Source organism: Cyanistes caeruleus, chromosome 1, assembly GCF_971803275.1.
Source record: "Cyanistes caeruleus chromosome 1, bCyaCae1.hap1.1, whole genome shotgun sequence".
In the NCBI taxonomy this organism is placed as follows: domain Eukaryota; kingdom Metazoa; phylum Chordata; class Aves; order Passeriformes; family Paridae; genus Cyanistes; species Cyanistes caeruleus.
The window spans coordinates 136,375,524-136,401,008 of record NC_141701.1 but is presented as its reverse complement, the minus strand read 5'-3'; the positions used below and the strand labels follow the sequence as shown (position 1 = coordinate 136,401,008).

General features: G+C 38.3%; 2 protein-coding genes across 10 annotated transcripts in view; one reads left to right on the top strand and one right to left on the bottom strand.

The window, feature by feature from the left end:
• The window catches only part of PDSS1 (decaprenyl diphosphate synthase subunit 1), a 23,501-nt gene extending 22,868 nt beyond the window's left edge, over positions 1-633 (bottom strand). The window contains exon 1 of one of the 2 annotated variants that reach the window (XM_086861651.1): positions 482-633. In XM_086861651.1, the coding sequence (XP_086717777.1) occupies positions 482-589 (108 nt within the window). In that variant the 5' untranslated portion in view covers positions 590-633. The remainder of the gene's footprint in view (positions 1-481) is intronic. The other variant, XM_086861659.1, reaches the window with a different exon arrangement.
• LOC111924120 (uncharacterized) lies at positions 525-25,485 on the top strand. 8 transcript variants are annotated; one of them, XR_015278954.1, is made up of 19 exons: positions 627-945; positions 2,323-2,441; positions 2,677-2,805; positions 3,543-3,607; positions 3,710-3,766; positions 3,866-3,964; positions 7,941-8,008; positions 8,665-8,752; positions 9,589-9,658; positions 10,285-10,357; positions 10,915-10,998; positions 13,074-13,203; positions 13,734-13,778; positions 13,867-13,948; positions 14,037-14,626; positions 18,095-18,174; positions 19,013-19,056; positions 22,943-23,022; positions 23,356-24,918. XR_015278954.1 is itself a non-coding variant. In XM_086861590.1 (19 exons), the coding sequence occupies exons 1-19, from the start codon at positions 771-773 to the stop codon at positions 23,476-23,478; spliced, it is 1,704 nt and encodes a 567-aa protein (XP_086717716.1). In that variant the 5' UTR covers positions 627-770; the 3' UTR covers positions 23,479-25,485. The 8 variants fall into 8 exon arrangements, 6 of the variants coding, with proteins under 6 accessions (XP_086717749.1, XP_086717716.1, XP_086717740.1 ...); XM_086861590.1 differs by having other exon boundaries at positions 14,037-14,129; positions 23,356-25,485; XM_086861623.1 differs by lacking the exon at positions 3,543-3,607 and having other exon boundaries at positions 525-734; positions 14,037-14,129; positions 23,356-25,485.

Below are 25,485 nucleotides of genomic sequence, written 5' to 3'. Positions count from 1 at the left end.
TGCCTGACCCTGTAACAGCGGCTGGTGCGGGATTCTGGACACATTCGCCAGAGCACTTTCTCGGGGGTCACGACAGCCAGAGCACCTCAGCGAGGGTCAGAATCGCAGCGTGGCCTTGTGAAGAAGCTCCAGACCAGGGCAGTGAGTGAGCTGCCCCCATTACCGCTCACAACGCTAGCACACACAGACGCCTTCAAAATCTCACTCTACTGAGAAGCACTTCCCCTGCTCCCACCTAGGGCCGGCTCCCAGAGGCGCACACACTGACCAGCGGCAGAGATCCTTAATCCGGAATTTAACCTTGCTCCTGCCCCCAGTAAGGATCCCCCGGCTGGGAGCCGTCCCCGGGCCGTGGCGCTTCCCGGGCGGAGGCTGCCGGGGAGCCGAAGGAGCGGCGGCCCCGGGTGCCCGGCCCGGCCCGGCCCGGCCCGGCGCCCCCCGCCCCATTCATTCCGCGCGCGCCCGGCGCCGCCGCACTCACCGCCGCGCTGGGGGCCGGCGGGGCGCGGGGGCCGGGGCTGCCCACGGAGCCCAGCGGCGGCGCCCGGCAGCACGAGGCGCCGCTCCGCCACCACCACCGCAAGGCCATGGTGTCCCCCAGCCCCGCCGCGCCGGCACCGCCTCCCGGCACCGCCGCGACCCGGACGCGGAAGCCCCGCGCCGCCACCGCCCTTCGGCGGGATACCGGGCGGGCACCCCCACGCCCTCTCTGAGGGCGGGAGACCTCTGGCCGGGTGCGTAGGTGACGCTGGAAGGCGAGGTGTGAGGACATGAGGTGGCGGCCCTGGCTGCCCGCCTGCCTGGCCTGGGGCTGTGTGGCCGCGCTGTGCGGCTCCCGCGGGCTCTGCCCGGCCCCGAACGCCTCCCACACCGAGCCGGGTCAGTGCCCGCGGCGCCGGGTGGCCGAGCTCTGCGCCTGGGCCCTGTCCTCCGACAGCCTGCTAGGTACGGCCTGCCCTGCCCGGGGCTCCGTACTCCTGTCCTGCCCTGCCCGGGGCTCCGTACTCCTGTCCTGCCTTGTCCCGGGGCTCCGTGCTCCTGTCCTGCCCTGCCCGGGGCTCCGTACTCCTGGCCTGCCTTGTCCCGGGGCTCCGTACTCCTGTCCTGCCTTGTCCCGGGGCTCCGTACTCCTGGCCTGCCTTGTCCTGGGTCTCCCTACTTCTGGCCGTCGCTTTTGCTTGTTGGGTTGTAGCAGCTCCCTAAGCAGTAACTAAGCGAAGACGTAATACACATAGTCGAATATTATTTTTAAAATTAAAACTGGATTGGTCATAAGGAGCTTCTTTTTCCCCGAGTCCCAATTATGTGTTAGTGCAGAGTTGATAACCTGACACTTCTCTGGAAGTACACAAAGCATTCCAGCTCTCCTAGCTCTCGGGCATACAAAACTGCGTGTAATCATAATGCTAATTGATATGATAACATTACAGAACTAATTTCAGTAGGTGACACAATTACTTGTGAGCATTAAGAAATAATAGTCAGTGATAAATCTTGTGGCAGCTGGCTATAACAGGATCTGTCATTAGAGGCTGTAAGGAACATGGCTAGCAGCAAGGCTCCAGAGATGCTAACTAACTTCAAGTTTTTACAAGACAATGAGTATGAGGTACTGGGATTTTATAATTAATGTGGAATTGTAAGATTGTTGCAAGCAAAAGTCCATAAAGATGGGAAACCACACTGTTTTAAAACAATATTTGTCCTCTGTTACTATGGAAAAGGGCACAGAGTAGGTCTGAAGGAAGAATGAACTTCTGAGTACAGATGTATGCTACAGCAAGAGCTAAATCTAACTCATTCATTTACTGTTTACATTACTCACAAAAGACTTCATCTGTTTTCTTGAGTTGTGTGGTGATCACATTGTTGCATATGGACTGTACACAGCAATTACTGATGCACAGTGACTTAGGTCTGTTGCACTACATTGTTCAGCTCTGGGAAAAGCTGAACAACTCTGTCTCCTGCAGGTATTTTTTAGGGTGTATATAATTGAGTGCAACATCAAACTGCCCTGAGACTATTCTAGTCACAGACTATTCAGTCTATTCTTAGATATGGTTTAGATCTTAAAACTAGAATACCCTGGTAGATTCTTTAACTGCAGAATTCAGTCCTTTTCAGAAATTCCAAACAATGAAATCCTAAATTTATTTGGGCTTGCTTTTTGTGAAGGCTTAATATAAATTGGTAAAGTTGTAATGTTACAAGTTTTAGTTGTTTATAAAGCATCTTGGCTGGATTTAAGAGGAAACATAGTAAGAATAATATAATTAATTGGTTTTTATACAGCATTTGTTGTCTGTTTCATGTTTACAGATCCTTTTCCAGTTGATGTGATACAAGAAAATTATGTCCGTAATGTGAGAAACTGCATTTTTTCAGTTGTCTATCCTACACCTTTTAAATCTAGAGTTCATCTTGTAGCAGTTTCAAAGGTTGGCTATTGTTTTTTATTACTCTCTAGTTCGTAGAAATTACTAACACATTTACTAAAGTATACTTTAATATTCATGCTCTATATATTGTAAAACATCTTCTCAATATATACTTTAAACAAAAAGAGCATTTAAAACATATTGTGAGATGTCTTTTAATGATGAAATATATAGAGAAAACATGTTCATTACCACTGAAAATTTGATCATGTTCAAGTATTATTTTTTTCTCCAGGAAGTTCTTGAAAATATTTTGGATCTTGATATATCTGTCAAAGGATCATCTGATTTTCTGGAGTTTGTCAGTGGTGGGAAAGTGATATTTGGGTCTGTTCCACTGGCCCATAGGTATGGGGGTCACCAGGTAAGTATGGCACTTGTTCTTCCAGGTGGAATTGTGTAGGTCTTTTCTTGTGAATTACACCTTGATAATACCTGTAAGTATTGATAATACCTGAGTATATGCCTGTGAGTGCATGAACGCTTACTAACATTTTGATTCCAGACTTGTTCTTCATAACAGGCTGCAGGTGAAAGAGAACTATAATATCCTTTCACAGTACCTGTTTACTTGCTCTGCTTTTGTTTATGCCTGGAGAAAATTATTGTTTTAACTTTCATTAGCTGCCGAGCCTGCTTAGCACCCCACAGCCTGGCCAGCTCTGCTTTGTGATAGACACTAAGAGTTCAGAGGAGTGGAGAAGGACAGAGCCTCACTGCAACACCATGATTGCTAAGATTCACATTTCATTGGAATGGCTATGATTATTCATGGAGAAGAATTTGATTTGTAATTTCCAATTAAAAAAAAAACAAACCAAAACAAGCCGTGTGGGTTTAAAGGCTCATTATACAAAAAAGACAGGTCTGTAGCTGTACGTCATAGCTGGAAGGTAAAAAAACCAGAGGATTACTGCTGTTTCTCTTTTCCTGCGGTTTTCTGATTCATTTCTGGAGTGAGTGTGGAAATACAGCTTTAGGGATCAACATTTTAATGTAAGCAAATGTATCTTTTGTGAGGACCTCGATTTAATCTGTATTGTTTCAAGTATAACTTCTACAAATGATGGAGGACAATAACTTGATTTAAATTTTTGCCAGTTTGGTAGCTGGGCAGGTCAGCTGGGGGATGGAAGAGCCCACTTGATCGGAGTATATACAAACAGGTGTGACTTTTTTAAAATGTCTGATTGAACTCTGTGTTCAGCTTAGCTGATTCATGATTAACCTGAGGTCTATTGCTGGAAATGCCAATGGTATTTTTGCAGGCGTGGTGAGAGGTGGGAACTGCAGTTAAAAGGGTCAGGAAAGACCCCATACTCCAGGTAAGTTGCAGTTATTCTGTGTACTCTAAAACAGAATGTTTTCTGTTTGAAATTTTCCTTGATTTTATGACCTGTTCCTTATTTCTCTGTTCTCTATAGGAATGGTGATGGAAGAGCTGTGCTTCGCTCTTCTGTTCGAGAGTTTTTATGTAGTGAGGCCATGCACTATCTTGGAATTCCTACAAGCAGAGCTGCTAGGTATTTTTCTTTCCTTTGTTCACAGTATACTAATTTACAGGTAATTTTATGACTGAGTTTCACTGAACATCAATAAAACAGGACAGTTAGTTTCCAGGATGAAAGATCTCTTCATATGTATGCAATCAGAACAAAATACGTTCTCCACAGATTTGTGGATAAAACTTTCCAATAATAATAAGCTACAGCAATTAATTGCATCACATAGTTTGCTGCATTCAAGAAATATTACTTAACTACTTTAGTGTAGTAAAGACTCATTTCTGTAAAGTTACTCCAAATTCTAGAATCTAGCCAACTAGGAAAATGTTGAAAGTGGATATTTTTGTACTGTAATTTTTAAGATTGCTGGGAAAAATTGTCAGTCATTAATAATAATAATATGTTATATTTATATATTATATATAAAATACATTAATATTGGAGGTAGAACTGAATGAAGGCAGTTAGGAGACAAACATATTTATTCATTTGGATGATTTTCTCAGAATCAAGTAACTGAATGTTTTCAGATGATTGTGTTTAAAATGCCAAGTTCACTTTGTGTTCCAAGTAGTCTCAAGTCTGTACTGCAGTGTTTAAGGCTTCAAATAAAGCAAATGTTCTGCAGAAAAGGCCTGTACTCAGCTGCCACATGGCTAGGTGTCTGTATTTGCAAAGTGTCTGCAAATCTCTTTAGCATTAGTTCTAACTCATTTGCTCTGTTAAAGTGCAGTGTTTGTAAATGACATTTTTGATGGTTTATTCATTGACTTCATCTTGAGACTCTTTGCTGTTGGCTGTTAATGCAGAACTTTAAATCTGTCTGAATATCAGTAGGAAATCATTTGGCAGGTTAGAGCCTCTCTTTGCTGTCATCTCAACAAATTGTTCACTGCAAAACCAGTATGAAATTACCCCTTTACTGTGCACAAATTCTACTGAGCACACAGTGTGCTTTAGTTCTCTGCTGGCAGATTGGTTAAATGCCTGGCTCTCTTAACTGTTGTACAAGCTCTGCAGACTGTTTGCAAGACTTAATTTGGAAAAACCCCAGCTGACAGCCATATTCTTCCCGATGGGGAGCTGTTGTACTGAGGCTGGTGGGATGCACTTAACAGAGGTCTTGTCAAGTCTTGGCAGAAGTGGGGGGAAAAACCTTATGGCTTATGCCAGAACACCCAGCAGGTTGGTTTGCTCTATTAATTTTAAGTACTGTGTTCCCAATAGGGTGCTACAGTTTATGACTGTACTGCCAGATACAGAACACTTCATACAGTACCATTTTAGTCACACGCTGGGACTACCAGTGAGCAGTGTTACGCATTAAGTCAAAAAAGGGAACCAATGTGCGTAGTTTTCCGAGTGGCTTTACTTGCACAGGGCTTGATGTTCATGTGGAACAGCAGGCAGAGCACTGGGAGTGTAAAGTCATGCCTTTAAGTGAGAGCCAGGAAGGGAGGGATATAATCAATCCGTCCATCCATCCATCCATCCATCCATCCATCCATCCATCCATCCATCCATGAGCACTGTTCCAGCTTCTTTGGTGTAAGAGCAATTTCAGTACTCTGTTTCCTATGGGTGAGCATACAGCTGGTCTTCTCCCCAGTAATGGTGTTTGCCACCTACAGGGACCATTGGAGAACTGCTTTTCTAGTGGAAAAGTGTGTTCGTGTGGCTGCTCAGATACCTGGCCAGCTCTCAAGTGTTGCATGTCCATACTAACTGAATGTTGATGCCCCCGTGAATTTTTTATCTGCAATAGAAGTGCTGGTATTCTGTAGGAATTCTGCAGAGAGCCTGCTAAGAGTTACACAGTGAAAAGAAAATAAGCTTTCTGCCATAGGTCTGTTCAAAACAGTTGAGTTTAGTAGCACAGCTTTTGTGCCTTCTGTCCCCTAGTGCTCTGCTGCACACAGTATATTGTAGGTGTCTGAGGTTCCTTCCTTGGTTTTCATTTTTTTTTCTCTTGAAGGATTAAGATTTTCTTCTTCCGTCTCATTTATGTCAGAACTTTTTGTACTTAATCCTACAGACATACCAATTGGTTTCAAATGGGTATTTAAAAAAACAAAAACAAATCCTAATTCTACTTGTATCAGTACAGCTCCAATAAAAGGAGCAGATTGATTTCTATATATTTTTCCCGTCCTGAAATAATTCACTGCCTGTTCTTTGCAGTTAACAGAACATTCAGTTTTAATAGCTACTAGATATCTTCAAAAATACTTAATATAATAACAATAATTTCGTTTCAAACCCACAGTTACTGTTGCAAGCAACTGCACTATGTAGGACTTTGTGCTATTTCTTTTCATGACCTTTTTGTACATATTTATATTTATATGCATACCCCACATTTTTGGTTAAACTGAATTCTTTCTAAAATTTCAATGCTAAAGTATGTCAAACCAGAATCTAGTGTACTTCCAAAATTTAACTTTTGGGAATTAACAGTGTGACTATCTTCAGTCATATTTATGAATGGAATATTAGGCTTGTGTTTTGTTCCTTGCTGCGTACCTTAAAAAAAAGTTTGGTCCTGTCTTCTCTGCTCTCTTCATCTACCTAATAGGTAGCAGATATAAGTAACTGCAGTAAATGTCGAGTAGCATGCCACCCAACTATATTCTGAATCATGGAATTGTAATTTGGATTGGAAGAGACTTTTACTGGTCTAGTCCAATTCCCCCTCAATGAGCAGGGGCATCTTCACTAAATCAGGGTGTTTGAAGGCCACTCCAACTTGACCTTGTATATTTCCATGGATAGGGCATCTACCACCTTTTTGGGCAACTTGTTCCAGTGTCTCACCACCCTCAGAATAAAAAACTTTTTCCTGATGTCTTATCTAAACCTGCCCCTTTTCTGTTTACAGCCATTCCTCTTTGTCCTATTGCTAGAGGCCCTGGTAAAGCGTACCTGTTCCAGCCAGCTTTGGGGACTGGAGGGTGCTGTGAGGTCTCCCCTTACTCCCCATGTGCAGCCCTAACTCTCAATCTGTCCTCATGGGAGAGGTGCTCCAGCTCTCTGATCATTTCTGTGGCCCTCCTCTGGACTCTCTCCAGTAGGTCCATGTCTCTCCTGAATAGAGTAATAATTTCTAGTTATCAAAAACAAACAAAAAAAGAATTATACAAAATGAGCTGAATTATCCTCCTGCTAGATTCTTGAACTAGGGGTCTTCTGAGCCTATTGAGGGGCTAAGATCTCTTTCAGAAGATGGCAACAAGATGGGTTGTCAGTGTAATCCCAGTTTCTTTGGAGAGGAAATTTCCTGTTTTTTGATCTTGGAGGAACATGATGCCTTTGCATAGTTTGTGATGATTGATTCTTCCTGATAGAAGAGAAAATACAATGAAATTATGTACTTTATTTCATAGAATTAATCTAAATTGTGAAATATTTTAAAGCAAGTTGTATGGAACTCTCACAGACCTCAATATTTGGATAAACATGAAAATTTATAGAATGTGAAGAATTTTAAGGCAAATGAAAGAAAGAGATTGCTTTTGAAAGTCCAAGTACCAGTTGCTAAGGGTCACAGACCTGTCCCTGAAGTTTCTGAGATAATTTTGGTGCATGTAATGGGCAACCTCCACCTGATACAACAATTTGGTTTCTAATTTCTCTCTCCTCAAAATTTCCATGTTGTCCCCAGGAAAATTGTGACTTAATGTTGCAGTCACACTAATCTGTCACTCAGGTTCCAAGTGAATGCACTGCTCTTTTTGGCAGCCATCTCCCCAAGAACAATGAGAGTAACAAAATTGGACAACATTGCTTTACATACAAAATAAATGCATTTTGGTCATGAATCTTAGTAAGCCTCAGCATCTTCTTTGCCTGTGTCATTTGTAAATACAAAGCTATGCCACCAAAACAATGTTTCTTTTTATGAAGAAAATTAATTTCTATAAAATACTGCTTTGATCTTTGTTATTAATTATTTTTGCTGAGATAACTTTTAATGTTCATTTCTTGTTTGCTACAGCCTAGTTGTAAGTGACGATGATGTGTGGAGAGACCAGTTTTACAACGGAAATATTAAGAAAGAAAGAGGTAATGAACATATTTTAAAATGTTACAACATTGTAAATTAATTCTCCATAAAAATGTGTAATAAAAAGTAATAAATTGTCTTAATTTAATTTATTAAGATATAAAATCTCTCCTGAGAAAATCAATCTGAAACGTATCTTGGTTGAAGAAATGAAGTCCTCTGAACAGTCTTCTATGATTGTGGAATACATATTGCAAGAGTATTATTTTCATTTCCCATTACAAAATTGTTATTAAAAACTAGGGGAATTTGCCATTGTTTTGACAGCAATACCAGGATGGGTGGAATGCAATTGTGGCCATGTCACTGCTACATCATATGTGCTCTGAAAGAGTCAGATGCCACAGCATGGAGAAAATCTGTTTGTGTTCTTTCTTTGAGGCTGGCATTTCTGGAGCAATTCTAATATTAATGAACTAACAGAATTTTGCCTGTGGTTGCTGGTATAAAAAATCAAGCTTTATCATTAAAATGCATATGTAGTAAAATAATGTAAAATAATGTTATGTGTTAGGCATCCTTACAAAATATCATTTTAACTGTGCATATATAAACTCTGTCTATAGAAACAACACATGGTGGCTTTTGCTATGCAACTGTTTTATTTTGCTGATACTCTGTTTACATTTAAACACACTTGTCTCTTGTATTTAAGGTGCAATAGTGCTACGACTTGCCAAATCATGGTTTCGTATAGGATCCTTGGAAATCTTAGCTCACTCAGGGGAACTGGACTTACTAAGGTTTGGATTGAATCTTCATAGTAACTGTAATAGTATTCTCAACAATCAAATTGCATTAGAATTCATTTATACAGTTGGAATTTAGACATAAATTATTGAGCAAGTAAGATTACATAATTTAGAAAGGAAACCTGCTATTTTTATACAGGCATCCCAAAGATCTTACAAGGGTTAAAACTCTTTGAGATGTTTCTAAAGGCCTGGATCTCACAAAATGAGATCATAAAACAAAATGAGTTTTATACCAAAGTAGTTCTGGTAACTAAGCACTAGGGAGGACTTGTTTGTTTTGGAAAGATTTGTAAGTTGAAAGTGTAAATTCATACATTTCCCAGTTTTCTGTGAGAGTTCCTGCAAATTTTAATGCATGTGTCCCATTTCCCTAAGCCTGTCATGTAGAGCACTGTTTTGGAATGGCCAGTTACTGTGAAAGTAACCCTGCTTCATAGGAATTCAGCTGTAACTTTTTCTTTTGAGAATTCTGATGTAGAATTCCTTTTAATCTTATACTCTTTTTTTTTGAAATGCAAATTTTTTTTCCCTAAAGAATGGGTATTGCTGCATGCAAGACCATGTCCTGGTATGCTCTGAAGATTTAATGGTGGGATAATTTTAACCCTGTGTGGCAGTCTCCAGTTGTATGTATGACTACAACCTTAGGTTTTATCTCTAAGCATTTGGAAGAGCTTAATCTAATATTCATTGGAATAAATAGACTTTAATAACTATTTGTGGCAAGCTGTAGATCAGCATTTTGCTGTTTGAGAACAAGAATTTTTAATGATCAGTTCCAAAGTACCAGTTTTGTTTAAAGAATTCTGTTTCTGCTATTACAGAAGATTGCTGGACTTCATCATCCAGGAACATTTTCCATCGATAGCTATGAATGATTCAAATAGATACCTGGTAAGTCTTTTTTAAGAGTCATTTTTATTACCCACAGGGATATGAACAAAAATTACAGGAAGATCTTCACAATTTCAAGTTTTATAGGATTTTAAAATTTGAAGTAAGGTTCCAGGTTTTATTATCAAAAGTCTGTTAATTCTCATCAGTAAAAATCTGCTTCTTGATTTTTTTTGTTTTCTCAAATACGAACATTTTTCACCAGTTTCCATTATGAAAATATTTATTATGAAGCTTCCATTTTCTGTTGTTTTAGTTCTCTTACTGCTCAGGTTGTCGGTGAACAGTGGTCATGAAATGAGGAAGTGTGCTTTTGCTAATGTAAATGTAGCATATATAGTATATTCTAGTATACTGCCTAGTATATATAGTGTCTTTGGTTTTTGTTGCTTTTATTTTACTTCTTAACTTCTTTAAGGGCATCTGTGTATACTTATTTAACTACAGTCTTTGCTGGATAAGGTTATTATGCATTCACATAATTTAGAATGGGAATGGCAAATCCTGACAGATACATAGATTTGAAAAATAGAATGTATTACATATTTCTAAAGTGAATAAAATGCTTATGTATTTCAATATGTTTGATACAGAGAACTTGAACTAAAAGATGTATTTGATTTTAGGAATTTTTCTCTACAGTCGTGTCAGAGACTGCAAATCTCATTTCCTTGTGGATGTCTGTGGGGTTTGCACATGGTAAGGTGCCAGATGGCATTGGCTTTAGGGGAGGGACACTTTACAGTAAAGTACTTAAAAATGGCTTTTATTTGTCACCATCTTCAGTTCTGCTGATGTCTTCACCTGCAGCTTTATCTGTTACACAAGGGGCTTTTGTAAGGGTTATGCTGTCTGATCTCTCAGAGCACAGCTGTGACAGGACGGGAATAGGGGAGCAGGAATTCTCAGAGCTGCTGCAACAGGACAAAGTACAAAGACAGGGTAATGATGCCACATGGAAGTTTAACTGCTCTGAATTGGGTCCATCCACATAAAGCCCTGGCCTTTTACAGTGCACAGGAGACAGAGCTGTCCAGCTTTCTGCAGATTTGTGGCATTAACCCCAAAACAGCGGTGGGAGCAGTAGCCTCTGTGTCCTGCAGGATGTGGGCTGGGGGCACAGGGACAGGTTCATTTTCCAGAGTTTGATTCCTGAGAGCTCTCTAAATTCAGTGGACCTGTTTGACAGCAAATTGCCTAGAGATTTGGTTCAGGTGGAATTTTAACTTCTGTCTCTCCTTTCTGTTTAACTGTAGGTGTGTGCAATACAGATAACTTCAGTTTGTTGTCCATAACAATAGATTATGGTCCATTTGGGTTTATGGAGTCCTATGATCCAAGTGAGTGTAACGCCTGTTTTTATTATTTTTTTGTTACTTAAGATAATATTTTTATATTAAATTATATGGTTTCCATTGCATAAAAACCTCTTTTCATTATTAGCAGAAAAACCATAAGCATATGTACTATTTGAAGAACTTTAGGGGAAAAAATTGCATCAGTGACCAGTTTTATGACACACTATACAGGTTGCATTCAAGGACTAAAAGTCTTGAATTTTTTAAATGAAATATTACTATTAAACCCATTTCTTTGAGACTGTTTCCACTTGAACACCATCAATTCAATAGATGCTACAACAGAAACCAAGAAAACTAAAAATTTTAAATTGCTGGAAGCAGCCAAAAGCAGAAGTGGAAGACAGTAACTTTGCATGCACGAAGCTCTAGCTTTATAGTCACAGCAGCTAATTATATGTTGGAAGGAAAGAAATCAAACCTACACAGTCATGGTAACCTTTCTTTGAAAATCTTAACTCAGTCAGTCTGGGATTGATAGACACACATACAGTATGTACATAAATGTGTGTTCTTAGAATATTGTTCATAGTTTCCAACAGAATAAACTTCAGAATCAGCAGTGATTACCTTGCTATGTGTTTTCATGCCTGCAGCCTCAAATTAAGGAAAAGTCATGAGAATAAATGTCATATTGTTTCTATTGTATTGAACAAAATGGGGCTTTTTTTGCTTTTAGCTCTCTCTCTGTAGGGTGTCTTGACTCTAGCTGGCAATTAAGGACCCACAATCCACTTGTTCACTCCTCCTTGCTGTGGGCTGAGGGAGAGAATTAGAGAAGCAAGGCTAAGAAAAAGCTTATGGGTCAAGATAAAGACATCTGAATAAGTCAAGGGGAAAAAGGGGCACTAGCAACCAGCAACTGGTGCAAAGACAATCACTGACCATATCTCACCAGCAGGCTGATGTTAAGTCAATCCCCAAGTAACAGCTGCCTTGGAAAAACTACCCCTAGTTTTTATTGCTGATCATGATGTTACAGGTGTCGAATATCCCTTTGGTCAGCTGGGCTCAGCTGTTCCAGCTGCATCCCCTCCTAGCCTCTTACCCACCCCAGCCTCATTTTCTGGGGTTGCAGAGTGAGAATAGAGCCCCTGGTGCTGGGCCAGCCCTGCTGAGCTGTGTGTAGAACTTTGCTGTGCTATCAGCACTGTTTCAGTCACAAGTCCAACTCACAGTGCCAGACAGGCTGCTGTGAAGAGAGCTGACTCTGTCCCAGCCAGACAGTGCACCCTAGAGCCAGATGAGAGGGTTAGAGTTGAAATTCAGCTTTGAAGCACTCACCAGATCTGACAGATGAGGCACCAGTCTCCTCCTTAGAGCTCCACTTGCTGTCAGTATCCTGTGAGGGCTCAGGCGATGCTGTGGGCATTGATCAGTTTACCTGGGTGTGACCTGAGTGAGGGTTCCCACTGATCCCTGCAGAGACTGCTGCTGTAGGTAGGCATGCATTTTACTTCTGGATGCCTGTAACTTGCATGGTAGGTATTTATTATCTCCCAGATAATGGATTTGCATAGTGGAACACGTTAGGCCTGATTTTTATGTGAATACAAAGCTTTCTTGTCCAATTGAAACAAATCTTGCTTAGGTGGCCTATTAAGTACTGTTCACTGTATGTGTGACTTCTCCATAAATACTTAAATCCTGAATCTAGTTGGACATTTGTTTGCTTAATCTATGTGCAAAATAGTAGCACTAGATGTAGTAAAAATATTTGGTTTAAGTGTAAAAGACAGTGTTTTTAATGCAAAAATGGTCTTTTTCTCTGTAACCATCTGAATTTACCTTGTATCTTCAGGTAGGAAAATGTCACTTGTGACATTGTCACAAGTCCTTGTGTGTGAAGGATATATTCCTTAGATTTTGAAATAATAGATCTTGAGTTAATTCACTTTAAATAAATGTTCTTGTGATCTGATTTTAAATATTTAGTAGTTTTAGGTCTTCTATAAGTTTGCTGTCTAAATATAAAAATTAATGTATTTCAATAGCTCAACATTGATTGTTTATTGTAATTACTCTGTTACAGAAAACTAATGTTTTGTTTGAAACAGATTTTGTTCCAAACACATCCGATGATGAAAGGAGGTATAAAATAGGAAATCAGGCAAGTGTTGGGCTGTTTAATCTGAGCAAGCTGTTACAAGCTCTAAAACCTTTATTGGATCCCAGGCAAAAGCAGCTGTAAGTAATCCTTAAAATATCGTAATGCTTAAAGGAACTAGTGAGATGGGAAACACTGTAATCACCATATGCTTAGGAAAGAAAGGGATTAGCTTTTAAAATGTTTTATTTCCTTTTTAACTGGAAATTGATTCTGGATTAATTATTGGCCAGAATAAGATTGGAGGGTGGGGAGAAAAGCTTTTATTGGTCATAAATTGTAGTAAAATATGACACAGAGAGGTATTAGATGTCGTGTGATCCTGCCTCCTTCCACTAAGGTAGTACCTTTGCCTGTAGTTCTCTGTTCTAAGTTTGTCTAGCTTGTTTTGTAAGACACTTAGGAAGACCATGCACCCTCCTGAAGTAATGAAGTAGTATTTTAATAGCCTCTTGTAAAGATCCTTATACAAAGAACAGATTGCTGATGATTCAGAGTATCAGTGTTTCTGAGATAGCAGGCAGAAGTTTTCATTGGTTAAAGTATAGCAGGATTATACCCACAGCAGTGTTGTAGCTCCTTAGAACTTAACATTTCTTTTGTTTTGCAGAGCTTCCCAAATTTTGGAGGGGTATGGTGAGCACTATTACAGTCGGTATGCACTTTGAGAACTGAAACCTTCCAGTCTCAATACTGTAAAATATGTAAAGTTCACAATTTCCATATTTTGTTACTATTTTCAGTTTCACAGAACTATTCAAAACAAAATTGGGTCTTCTTGGGGAGAAGGAGAATGATAACTACTTGATTGCTTTCCTCTTAAAAGTGAGTTCACTTCGCTAACTTTGTTGCAAACATCTGAACTGACACCCCACACTTGAAAAGCATTCATAGAAGTATCTTTATTCACTAGATTATGGAAGATACAAAGGCTGATTTTACAATGACATTCCGAGAGCTGAGTGAAATTACTGCAGACCAGTTAAAGGAGCTCCATATTCCTGAGGTATAAATACAAGCACCCAATCTTAGAAATACATAATAAAAAAAGAGTAAATGAAGTTGAGAATAACCACAATATAGTACCTCAAGCCATGATTCATCTGGGAAATATAATATTGTATCATTGTTAAGGGACAGAGGGACTAATATACCTGTGTCAGGCTACCACCCCTTGTTAAGCCTGTGTCTGGTAATGATGGATATGTTAATCAAAAGTACTAATGAAAGGTGCATTAATGAAGAATGCTGAAGTCAGATTTTTGGTACAGGTTCAATATGGGTAGTCATAAATACTGATATACAATGGGGAATGTGATTTTCTTCACATTAATGTGGGTCTGCTACAAAGAACTTTCTTCCCCCTCATCTCCCTTTTTTTGATTTGTTTGAGAGTACCTTTTACCAACAAGTGCAGTGTCACAGGGCTCATCAGGAAAATTTCAGCCTCAGGTCAACCAGACTGTGCATGGTAAACCCGGCAGCCTAAACCTCTGCTCTCAGGTGTGTTTGTTTGTCTCGGTATCTGATGATAAGTGAGGTCCCATCTCAGCATAAACTCCTGCTAGAACTCTCTGCCCAGATTGGCCTCTGCCCTTCCTTGAGCACAAGACTGGTTTTAAATGTAACTTAAAGCATAAGAATACATTTTGCTGTTGTGTCCTGCTCAGCCTGCTATCCAATCCTGTGTTGCTGCTAACTTAGCCTGAACTTATTCTTCAGGACCAAGTATAACCATAGATAAAAGCCTTGAGAGTATTTAAATTTTTTTACCTGGATGTAGTGCAGTCTTTGAAAGTGGAAATACAGCTGAAATGTTTGAACTGGACTTTTGGAGTCTGAGATACAGAGTGTGTGCCCTTGTTTCTAATACTTAGTTCTAGGATCCAGAAAAACACTGAATTTCATATAACATGAAATTCATGAGCATGTTTTCATGGTGATACATGAGAACAAATGTTAAGGTTAGATAGGAAAAGCTAAAAGTGTAAGTGTGTGGATTAGAAAGTTTTTTAAATCACTGGGTGAAAAAGTAGTTTAGAGAGCAGAAGACAAGATGGAGGATTTAGGGTGTTGTCTCTTGTCCTTCTTCTTTCTTCTTCTTCTTTCTTCTTCTCCTAGGGGTTTTTGGGTAGTAGTAAGTGATTGGATAAAAAATGCCGCAGTGCAGCACACAGGTGTTGGGTCATTGGGTCACTAAAAAAATAATTTAGTTGGCATCTGTTAATTGGGTAAATGGACATATAAAAGACCTTGAAGAAGATCTTTGTTAGCCATTTTACCCCCTTCTATCATAGTGCACATAGCTCCTTGTACCCTGTAATGCTGATAAGAAAAGAATAAACAACTGAGACTGAACAAGAGAAAACTGCCTCCCTCTCATCAATCTTCAGTTCAAAGGGAAAAAGAACCTAACCCCAAAGTCCTTAACGAGACACTGGACTGAGGTGCTAGGCAAGTCATAACTGGATAAAAAAGCAAAAGGGAAATTCTGAAAAGGAAGCTTGTAATCTGGTTCTGAAAAGCAACCTAATCTGGGAAGTAAAAGCCTTTTTGCAAGAGCCAAAATTTATTTTTTTTTTCTTTTATTCTTTAATACAGTGCCTTTTCCATGGAATGAATATTGTTCATTTTGCCTGGGAAACTTCATTGCCTTCCCCAAACATCTGATTTATGTCTGTTTTTGAAGCAAATTTAAAATGAGGGCAGGTGGACTTTGGAGGTTGTTTTTATGCAGCAGGAATGTAAAACACAGAATGAAAATGAGGAGTTGATGGTTCTTTTTCCAAGTATAATTAAGTGGTTTGGAGCAAATTTTCTGGTTCTCCTTGGTTTTTTCTGTTAAGTAAGAAGTCTGTCCTGTCCTTTTCTATGAACTTGAAGCCATTAAGATGTTAAAAGTTTAGATACTCTAGAGGTAAGCAACAAAAAGAACTGCAGGAGCTGTGGCTTTGGAATTAATCCTTTGCACAGGAGGGTGATAAGTGGATGGGTGTGTTTGAAAGAAGGTATTTTTGTCATAGAACCCAAGGGATTTTTCCATTTATGGCAACTCCATCTCCCCATCTTTGAAGGTGTTGGCTGAGGAACCAGCGATTGTGGTGGAGTTGTGACCCTGCTGCTACACCGGGGGTCATTTCCAGCTTTCACTTGGTAGCAACCTGATCTTTTTGTTTCCACACAATGAAATTATTTAGCCCACAAATTCTGAGTTCCAAAGCTGACGTGGAAAAACAAGTACAATTTTATGCTGGTGAAAAGGTTTAATTGTTTTAAAGAATTTCAATTTTAAAGTAATTTCACTTCTGTTTCTTTACACACAAATACTTTTATGAGTAAGTTTTCATATTGATTTGTACATCACTTAAGATTTTTTCAGCTGCATACCAAAATTGACCTAAAAATGCCAGGATCCTTCGGGAACACTGCAGGAGTCCTTATATTTAGTATTAACTGAAAACATTCTGAAATTCCTCCTAAAGCAGCCTACCTCTGCACATCTTTGAACGAACTCTAGATTCTCACACTCACCCGTTATCCACCTGCCTGATTGCCAGCTCTTAGTCATTTCTGTGCTCATTTTTATGATCAAATATAGTTTTCATATATTTTTACTCTTATTCCTCAAAAAAAACCCAACAAAAAACCCCAGATGGGATCAAAACTTCTTCTTACTTTTAATTTCCCTTACATTTTTTTCCTTGAATATGTGCTGTTTAGCTCCTTTTATCTATGTCCATTTCTTCCTAATCTGTTCATTCTCTGAAGTCTGTGAGCTTTGGCTGCTTTCAGCTGAGGAATATGAAGCAGCTGTTAGCTCAGTGTGATCAGTCAGGGAGGCCTGGTTTGTGTTTGCTGGCCATCACTGGAGGCAGTAAGCCCAAGCTCTGATTTCTTGCTGTTGGCCTTTTCCAAGTCCTGTCTCCTCTCCTGCTGTCTCTATTCTCAGTTTCCTCCTATCCCTGTAGCCTTTAGTTTCCCTTTCTCTCCACCTTTTCTTTATTTATATATTTTGCTTATTGTACAATTTTTGATGAAAAAAATCTCTGTGAGTATATCTGACCCATGTACAAGTCTCAGAAGAGAGTGAAACCTGTAATTATATAGCTTAAAAGAATGAAATAGGTCAGACAATAAGCCAAGGAAAAACAAGGGTGAAGTACGTGAGGTGTTTAGGTAAAATTTGTCATTGGATGTATCATGCTACCAAAAAGGAATAATTCAAATACAGAGGAAAAGAGACTAGTAGAATGCTTAGGGAGAAAATTGTTTGAAGGGTCATCATATGTTTGCCTTTTAAATACTTTTATTGTTCATTGTTCTGATTTCATCTGGGAATGACTTAATTTTCTTCCTAGTAGTACAGTGCTATGTTTTGGGCTTAGATTGTGAATAATGCTGATAACACACTGATGGTTTAGTTGTTGCTGAGCAGGGCTTACACTAAGTCAAGGACTTTTCAGCTCCTCCTAGTGCTCTGCCAGCAAGGAGACTGGGGGTACACAAGAAGCTGGGAGGGGACAGAGCCAGGACAGCTGACCCAAACTGGCCAAAGGGATATCCCACAGCATTTGGTGTCATGCTCAGCAAATAAACCAGGGGAGAGCCAGTGGGGAGCACTGCTTGGGAACTGGCTAGGCATAGGTGGGTGAGAAATTGTTCTTTCAATGGCATCACTTGTTTCTGTCGGGTTTTATTTCTCTCTCCTTTTCATATTTTCATTGCTATTATTACTATTATTATTGTTATTATTAAATTGTTTCAGTTATTAAAATGTTCTTATCTCAATCCATGAGTTTTCTTACTTTTAACCTTCCTTTAAAGCCCCATTGAGGGGGAGCATGAGCAAGTGGTTATGTGAGGTTTAGTTGCCAGATGGGCTTAAAACACATTATTTGTTGCTTACTTTGGTTTTTGCTTAAAAGGAAAATAATTCTGATTATCTGTCAATAAATGTTTCTTTCTCTTTAGGAGTTCTGGGCTCTCCAGGATCTGGGTAAACACAAATTATTTTCAGAATGGGTCACTATGTACCTCCTGAGATTAAAAAGGTAAGTCTGATTGCAGTTTAAAGTGTGCATTTCCCAGAAGCAGGCAACTTTGATCTGCAGTGATTTTCCATAGTCTTTAGCAGGTCTAATAAACTGGCCCAAGCATGGTTTCATACACCTTTTTTTGTCTTCATGGTTTTAGATTGTGCTGGGTACAACAATAATTACTGCTGTAGTTCTGTTTTGACACACAGGTACATAAAAATGACATGGAAGGAGTAATTTCTATTCTTTGTCCTTCACTGAGCACCTGATCAGTTTTCTTTGGTTAACAGTTTTTCTTAAAATATCAATCCTACAGACTCAGTCAAAGAATCACAAATAGACTTTGCAAGTACATAGGGATGACTAGTGTTTAATTACTGTTTATATATGAATATTTACTATGTAATAACATTGTGGTGGCAGGGGATGGAAGTTGAACAGTTGTAAATACACAGATTGTGTCTGGAAACCATGATGTTGCATAGATAGGAATGCACAGGATTCTTTTGTGTTAAATCAATAAAAAATCTATCATTTTTTTCTTAATTATATATGGTATGCATGGCTAATAATAGTGAAAATAAATACATATCAGGTACTTGGAAACTTTATGCAGAAAATACAATTCTTAGGGGAGAAATCAATACAAGGCACAAAACCTACAAGAATGTGCAGCTTTTTCCAAGTCTAATCGTTCTTAGAGATTCACACAAGCTTCTGTCAAACAGAAAAGCAGAGCACTTAATGTTTTTAATGGAAGTCAAATAAGATATTTCTAAAAATAAATCAGCATAACCCTCACTAGCCAAAATGCTTTCTGTTTTTCTTCTTTTAATTTGTTTTTCATGTGTAGTAACAACAATGACTCAGATGCCAAAAGAAGAACAAGAATGGCAAGTGAGTAAAACAACCCAAAGGAATTATACTCTTGCAGATGGCACATATTTATTTACATATGTTTCTTTCATATTAGATATTTTTCTTTTTGGGTAGAACTAAAATATTTTTCTGAAGAAGAGAAGCTCTCATTATGCTGCTGCAAATCTTGTAACACCATATATTCATTCTGTCTCTGTCCTTTCTATGTGCTACAGAAAATTCAGATTTCTGACAGGGACATGCTTTTCCTTTCTGTCACTCAGAGAAAAAACTCCTTGTGAAAGGATTATCTAGTCATAGAAGGCAAAGGAAAGTGATTTGATTCTCCAAGTTACTCTAAACACAAAATGGCAAAGGTACTGCAGTTAGGTATCACAGCAGAAACAGCAGATATGAAACTCCAAGAATTGTTCAGTGGGAGATATTTTTGATATGCATAAGCTGTGGTAAATTTGTGACATTTGCTTATTAGAGAAAATGAGCAACTGAAAATCAATGGCCAAAGGGAATGCAGGAACTAGAGGATCTGATCAAACTCGGCACAAGAGGCTTTGCTGTTACACTGCTTTGCAGGGTGCTTCCTGCAAAGCAGGATGGAAATGGCTGCACTCTTTTGTCAGATATTGATTGGCCACTTTCTTCTACAGCTACAATTGATTTGCTAGGAAAATGGCAGGAGCTGGCACTGACTTTCAGTAATGAGATAGTAAAACTACAGAGGGCACAGATGGTTTCAGGTTTGCATCCCCATTTTCTAACAAAGGCTCTATCCTTTTTAAAGAACAATTCTTAAAATTCTATGTGCATTTTAGAAAGTTAATATGAAAGAGCTACCAAGAACAAATATTTATTTTATTGTTTTTAATATTTATTTTATTGTTTTTTGATAGGGGTAAGAAGCTTCATCTGTGAGTTTCTGAGGCCCTTTGCTCAATTATCATTTTGATTTTTCAAGCTCCTGTTTTCCTCAGCTAAAACTGAATGCTGAAAACTGTCTAAACACACTTCTTATTTTTCTGTATTTTTGACTCTGCTTTTAGAGAAAATCATGACATTCTGAGGTTTTATTCCAAATCAGAAAGGATCCTAGTTTGTCTATGCTCTTCTGCAAACCATTATTATGTTTTTCCATATGCACCTCAGAAGATCTCATAGTACAGGAGATGGATGAAACACAGAAAAGGTTCTGCCTCCAAAATCACACTTGTGCTAATGGTCTTAGTTTTGGTAGCAGTCAAAACTTGATCTGCAAAGATTAATGGTTCAGTTAGTTTTCTTCCATATAATCAACCATCACTCTATTCATACTGCAGAGATGCAAAAATTTATCATAGGCTACTAATGTTAGTTTGTTATTGTTTTATTTAAAATCAACACTTCTAGTTGGATTTTTGCTAGCTGCTCCATTTTACAGAGTGACTGAAATTTCTTACAGAGGTTTTGGGATTTTTTTTTGTTCTGTTTTATATTTGTTTATCTATGCATTTAAATAGATTGCTTAGATGCCCCTGTGGTCTCTTTAAAATTATTTCAGTTTTTGTTTTGTTTGTTGTTTGTTTGAGCATTTGCTTGTAACAGCTGTGCTGGTCAGCAAAACTTCCAGCAGAAATCTGGCTCAATTCAGTCAATTCTGCATTTTTACCCAGCATTTCATGTTGAAGACAAAACTGTCATGGCTCTTCAGATTCTCAGCTGTGTTGGGAAGTTCCAATAAACTGTGTGCTGCTGTCTTTGACTGGCCTTGAATACATTGGCATTAACACCTCATTATTCCTCACCCTTCCCTAATTGTTAGTAAGTGTCATAAAAAAATCTCACTTCTCAAAGTACATTAACTTGAATCATTTGAAGTCATCACTTATTCATTATTTTTATTTTATTCTCCCTTTATGTAGTTTTCAGTTCTTAGTAGCGCTTTATCTTGCACCGCCTAAACTTAGTTCTTCTGGAGTTGATCAAAAAGTTTTGACAATCCAAGTCTAAAATTGTATTTCCTTACAAAAGAAGCATGTAAAAAAAGTAGACCAGATCATACTTATAAGGGCACGAAAGTGCTTTTGCTTTGCCCTTTTCTTACCTGGCTTGTATTACTCTTTCATAATTATCTTGTCACTTGTGTTAAATACCAGTATTTTTAAAACCACTGTGAAGCGTGTCAATTTGCAATTGTTAAGAATTTATTTCTGGGACAAATATTCTCCTGATAAAATGACTCACAGCTGTAATGTGAATTACCATTTTTTGAATGAGTCATATCTTAACTTTTTCACCTTTAAAAATATTTTTAAAAATAGTTATCACACCTTACTATTGATAAGCCATTTACTGGATTAAATCAAACACTTGGCCAGTGCAAATTGTTTTGCCAAGTGGTAAAACACTGTTTTTTAGCAGTTAGGGCAGAGTGTTGTTATGCCTGTGTAGAGGTTGTCAGGATTCCCAGTAGACAGTTGTATTTACTGGCTTTTTTAATATGTCTAGGTACATACTGGACAGTGGGGATGTGAAAAAGAAGAATGTCTGCAGCCCCTTCTAATGTATTATTTGTAAATAAAATAATTTAATAACTAATTGATTAAAGGAATTGAGTAGAGGATAGTTTGAGATGGTAATTTTGATGATTCCTCTGCTTTTTCTAATACCCTCTTTCAAATATGCTGTAAGGGTATTTATAAGAATATTTTATAAATCTCTGTGGATTTTTAAAAAGAAATATATAAAACTAACATTTATTCATATCTGAAACTAACATTTTTTCATATAAAACCTACTGGGACATGAGTGGAAAGAGAAGGAGATGAAGTTTGTGTATGTCCATACATCTCAGACTTTTGGTTTCAAGTGCCTGGATGAAACACCTTTGGTATCACTAATACCTTTATGTAATAAATGCTTACCGAATTGGGAAAAATATACAGACCAATGGCAAATTAAGACTTCAAAGCAGGCTGGAAGTGTTACAATTATTCTGTAATGTTGTTTTGAACATTAGGTAACGGGAAAACTTACTGAAGTAGAATTCTAGGCTTTAATTGCAGAACAAAAATAAAAATTTCATTGACATAATCTGCTAAGAAATTGATAATTAGAGCCATGTGTGCTGATAAGAATTGTCCCTGGCATACAGTTTGACAAAATTCCTTTTACAAGTAATTAGTAGCTCTGCTGTAGGATATATCCTGGTCTACTAATTCAGCAATTTCATCTTCCAGTTTAGCTAAATTCTCTCTACTGCTCGTTAGACAAAAGCAGCCTGAAACAAGGCAGGGAAACAGTGCAGTTGTCATGAGGGTTTCCAAAAACATACAACAGACAGCTGTGGAAAAATCTGAGGAGCTTCTGTCTACCCCCAGCCAGGAGACTAAAAGGAAAGTTGAAAAAGTAGTTTCTAAAATACACAGCTGAAATGTAACATTAAAGACTTTTATGACTAAACTTCTGTTACATGACATTGAAGGAGTATCTAAGTGCATATACTTTAAAATATATCTTAGTAATTTCTTTTTAAATTAAAAAATACAGTATTAATTTTTGTGATTTCGAGAAAGGTTGAACATTGAAATGTTTTCCATCAACACAGCAGGAACCTAGGCCATGATAAACTCATCAAACTTGAAAAGCCTGCAGGTGTTCCTGACAGGAATCCTTCCCGTATCAATGTCATGTTCTGGGCTACTCTAATTTCTGCTTGGCACTTTGGCACTACTGATACTGCAAGTTTTAAAATCCTTTTAGCAACTCATAGAATTAAGTAGATTGATTAATTCCTTTTCCATTTTATGTGTTTTTTTCTCGATCTGCAAATTTAAATTTTCTTGAAGATTTCGGTGGCATGTTTCAATGACTGTTTCCATTTTGTTGAATATGTCTAACTAAATTTAACATTATTTGCTCTTGGTTTCAGCTGTTAATCCTAGATACATACTTAGGAATTGGATGGCAGAATCAGCAGTGCAAAAAGCTAATTTGAATGATTTCTCAGAGGTAAAATTATCTTTTTTTTTTGTGGCAGATTTAATAATAACTGTCATAACAGCTAAAGAAATAATTTTTACATTTACACTTTGAATAGTACTACATTTTGACCAAAATTGTACCATATAACACCAATTGCTATTTAAAATATTAACAAAATTATTAATAATATTAATTATAGTATACATAGTAGTGACTATATTAATAGTAGTACTAATAATAGTAAGCAATTAATGTGGTAGTTTCTGGAGCCAGGAGGGCATAAGGCAAAGTGGAAAAAACTTTCCTTGTTTACCAGAAAGCATTTTGTATAAAAACTTACCCATTTTTAACTGCTTCCAGGTTCAGCTCCTAGAGCAGGTTTTACAACACCCCTTTCAGAGGCAGGAGGCTGCAGAGAGAGCAGGGTACTCCCTGCGCCCCCCAGCTTGGGCCAAGCATCTGAAAGTCAGCTGTTCATCCTGAGGGAAATTCAAACAAGCAAGAAGAATGATCAAGGTCAAAGCTCAAGCCTTCAAATAGGGCTAATGGATCAAGCCACAGGAACTTCTCTCCCCTTAGACTCTGTGGACTGGAATCTGCTACTGTTCTTGACCAGTTTATGAAGTTTTAAGACTAAAGAAGTGCATCACTATGTATGGTTGCATCAGCAGATTATGCTGGCATTGACAACTCTGTTTCTCACATTCAGCTGTGCATTACTTTGAGTCCCAATATTTAAGTTCTGCCAAACTGTCACACTTAACCTTTCAAAATTCATGGCTGATCAGGTGGGTCTTAATATCTTTTAGTGACTGATCAATTTAAAATCCATCTAAGCTAGTTTTTGTAATGCAGTATTTTGATGAATTTTCCTCTTGCTGTTACACACTCAAATATAGCCGTGTTCTGCAGACATAAACGTTAAATCTTGCAGACCTGGCACAGAGGATCATCATAGACCTTGGCACCTTTTCTCATTCTGATTATGTTTTGTACCATTAAGCTGACAAAAGATTTAAAGGAAATGCAGTTAAATACTTAGCAAAGGTGTCTGTCTTGGGAGTGACTTACTCCAGAGTAAGTTTTGGTGTCTTTGCTGGTGTCAGGTACCTATCCAGAGGACCATTGCTCTTTGAAACTATCTTTTGGTAGGAGTAGAAAAATTATTGCTGCATAGATATGAAGTCTCAGGAAAAATTCACTGTTTGGACCTGGGAAAGGACAGTGTTGGACTGTGTCTTAGCTGAGACTGCTTCCATTTCTGGTATGGAGGGAGGTTAAAAAGGACGTGCTGCAATTTCAGCATTTTGCAGGCTAAAATGCTGTAAGGTCTAGTGATCTAAAGACCATTTAGAGGGCAGTAGGTTAGGCAGAGGTGGAAGGATTAATTTCTTTTTACACTTTAAATTACAGCATTCAAAGGGGAACATCTTTCTGTATTTTGCAGCATATTTTGGTACCAGATCAAGCCAGATAATTGTGTATCAATAAGGGGCAGCTTTGTTCTTTGAATGAAGTTTAAATCTTACGTTTTAAAAATTCCATGTAGCCATGTACATACACAAAATAGTTGATAGAGGTCTAATCATCACAGCATTTTACTTGATTTCTGGAATTTTCTGTAGGCTTCGGTTTTGTTTTTTTTTTTTAAGAAAGTTCAACTTCTTTTGTTTAAGTGCGTGAATTATGATCTACTGCAGATATAAAAAATGTATGAAATTGATTTTTTTGTGTTGTAACAAAAGAGAAGGGAGGAAATAAGGTGGGAGGCTGGGGCATTCTGGTGAAAAGAGTGAATGCTAGAAAATCCATTGTAAAAGTCTCAGTGCTTTGTGACCTTATTGTGCAACATTTTTCCAAGGATATGCTCTGCTTTATTTTGATGCTGGGTGTATATTTCATAAAATTAATTTGATTTTAAAATAGTTGACTTGCAGACAGCTGTTGTCACCTTAGTATGTCAAATATGTGCACTCCTAATACCTAGTCAGAAACTGTCCAGCTCTTCAATGATTCTGCATAATGCTTCCTTCAGTTATATATGGGAAGGGATTGGGAAACAGTAATCCTTTCCTCATTTTTAGGTTTGTTTTTTTTTTTTTATCTTCTAGTTTTAACCCTCTCCCTTTTAGGCTGTTGGTATTTTTCCACTCCACTTTGAATTGAGGCCTGTATGAGCTTTGCACTGGCTGCAAGGGAGTTTCTCTGTTTGGCAGTTTGAAGGTGCTGATGCCTTTTCAATGTCCCAGCATATCAATTCAAGACTTCCAGGTGACACTTTTCTTAGTGGTGGGCATAGTTCTCTTGGTGAGAGCTTTTTGCTCAGTTCAGCTGAAAGCAAGGCAGCTCAGAAACCAATAAGAGCTGGATGGACTCTCTCTGTCAGCTTAACATGGTATTTAAAGCAAAATCATTTCAGGAAGAAATGCACGTGATTCCAAACACTGTTTTCAGCTTTAAATAAAATAAAATAGAATTGTTTTAAAAGTA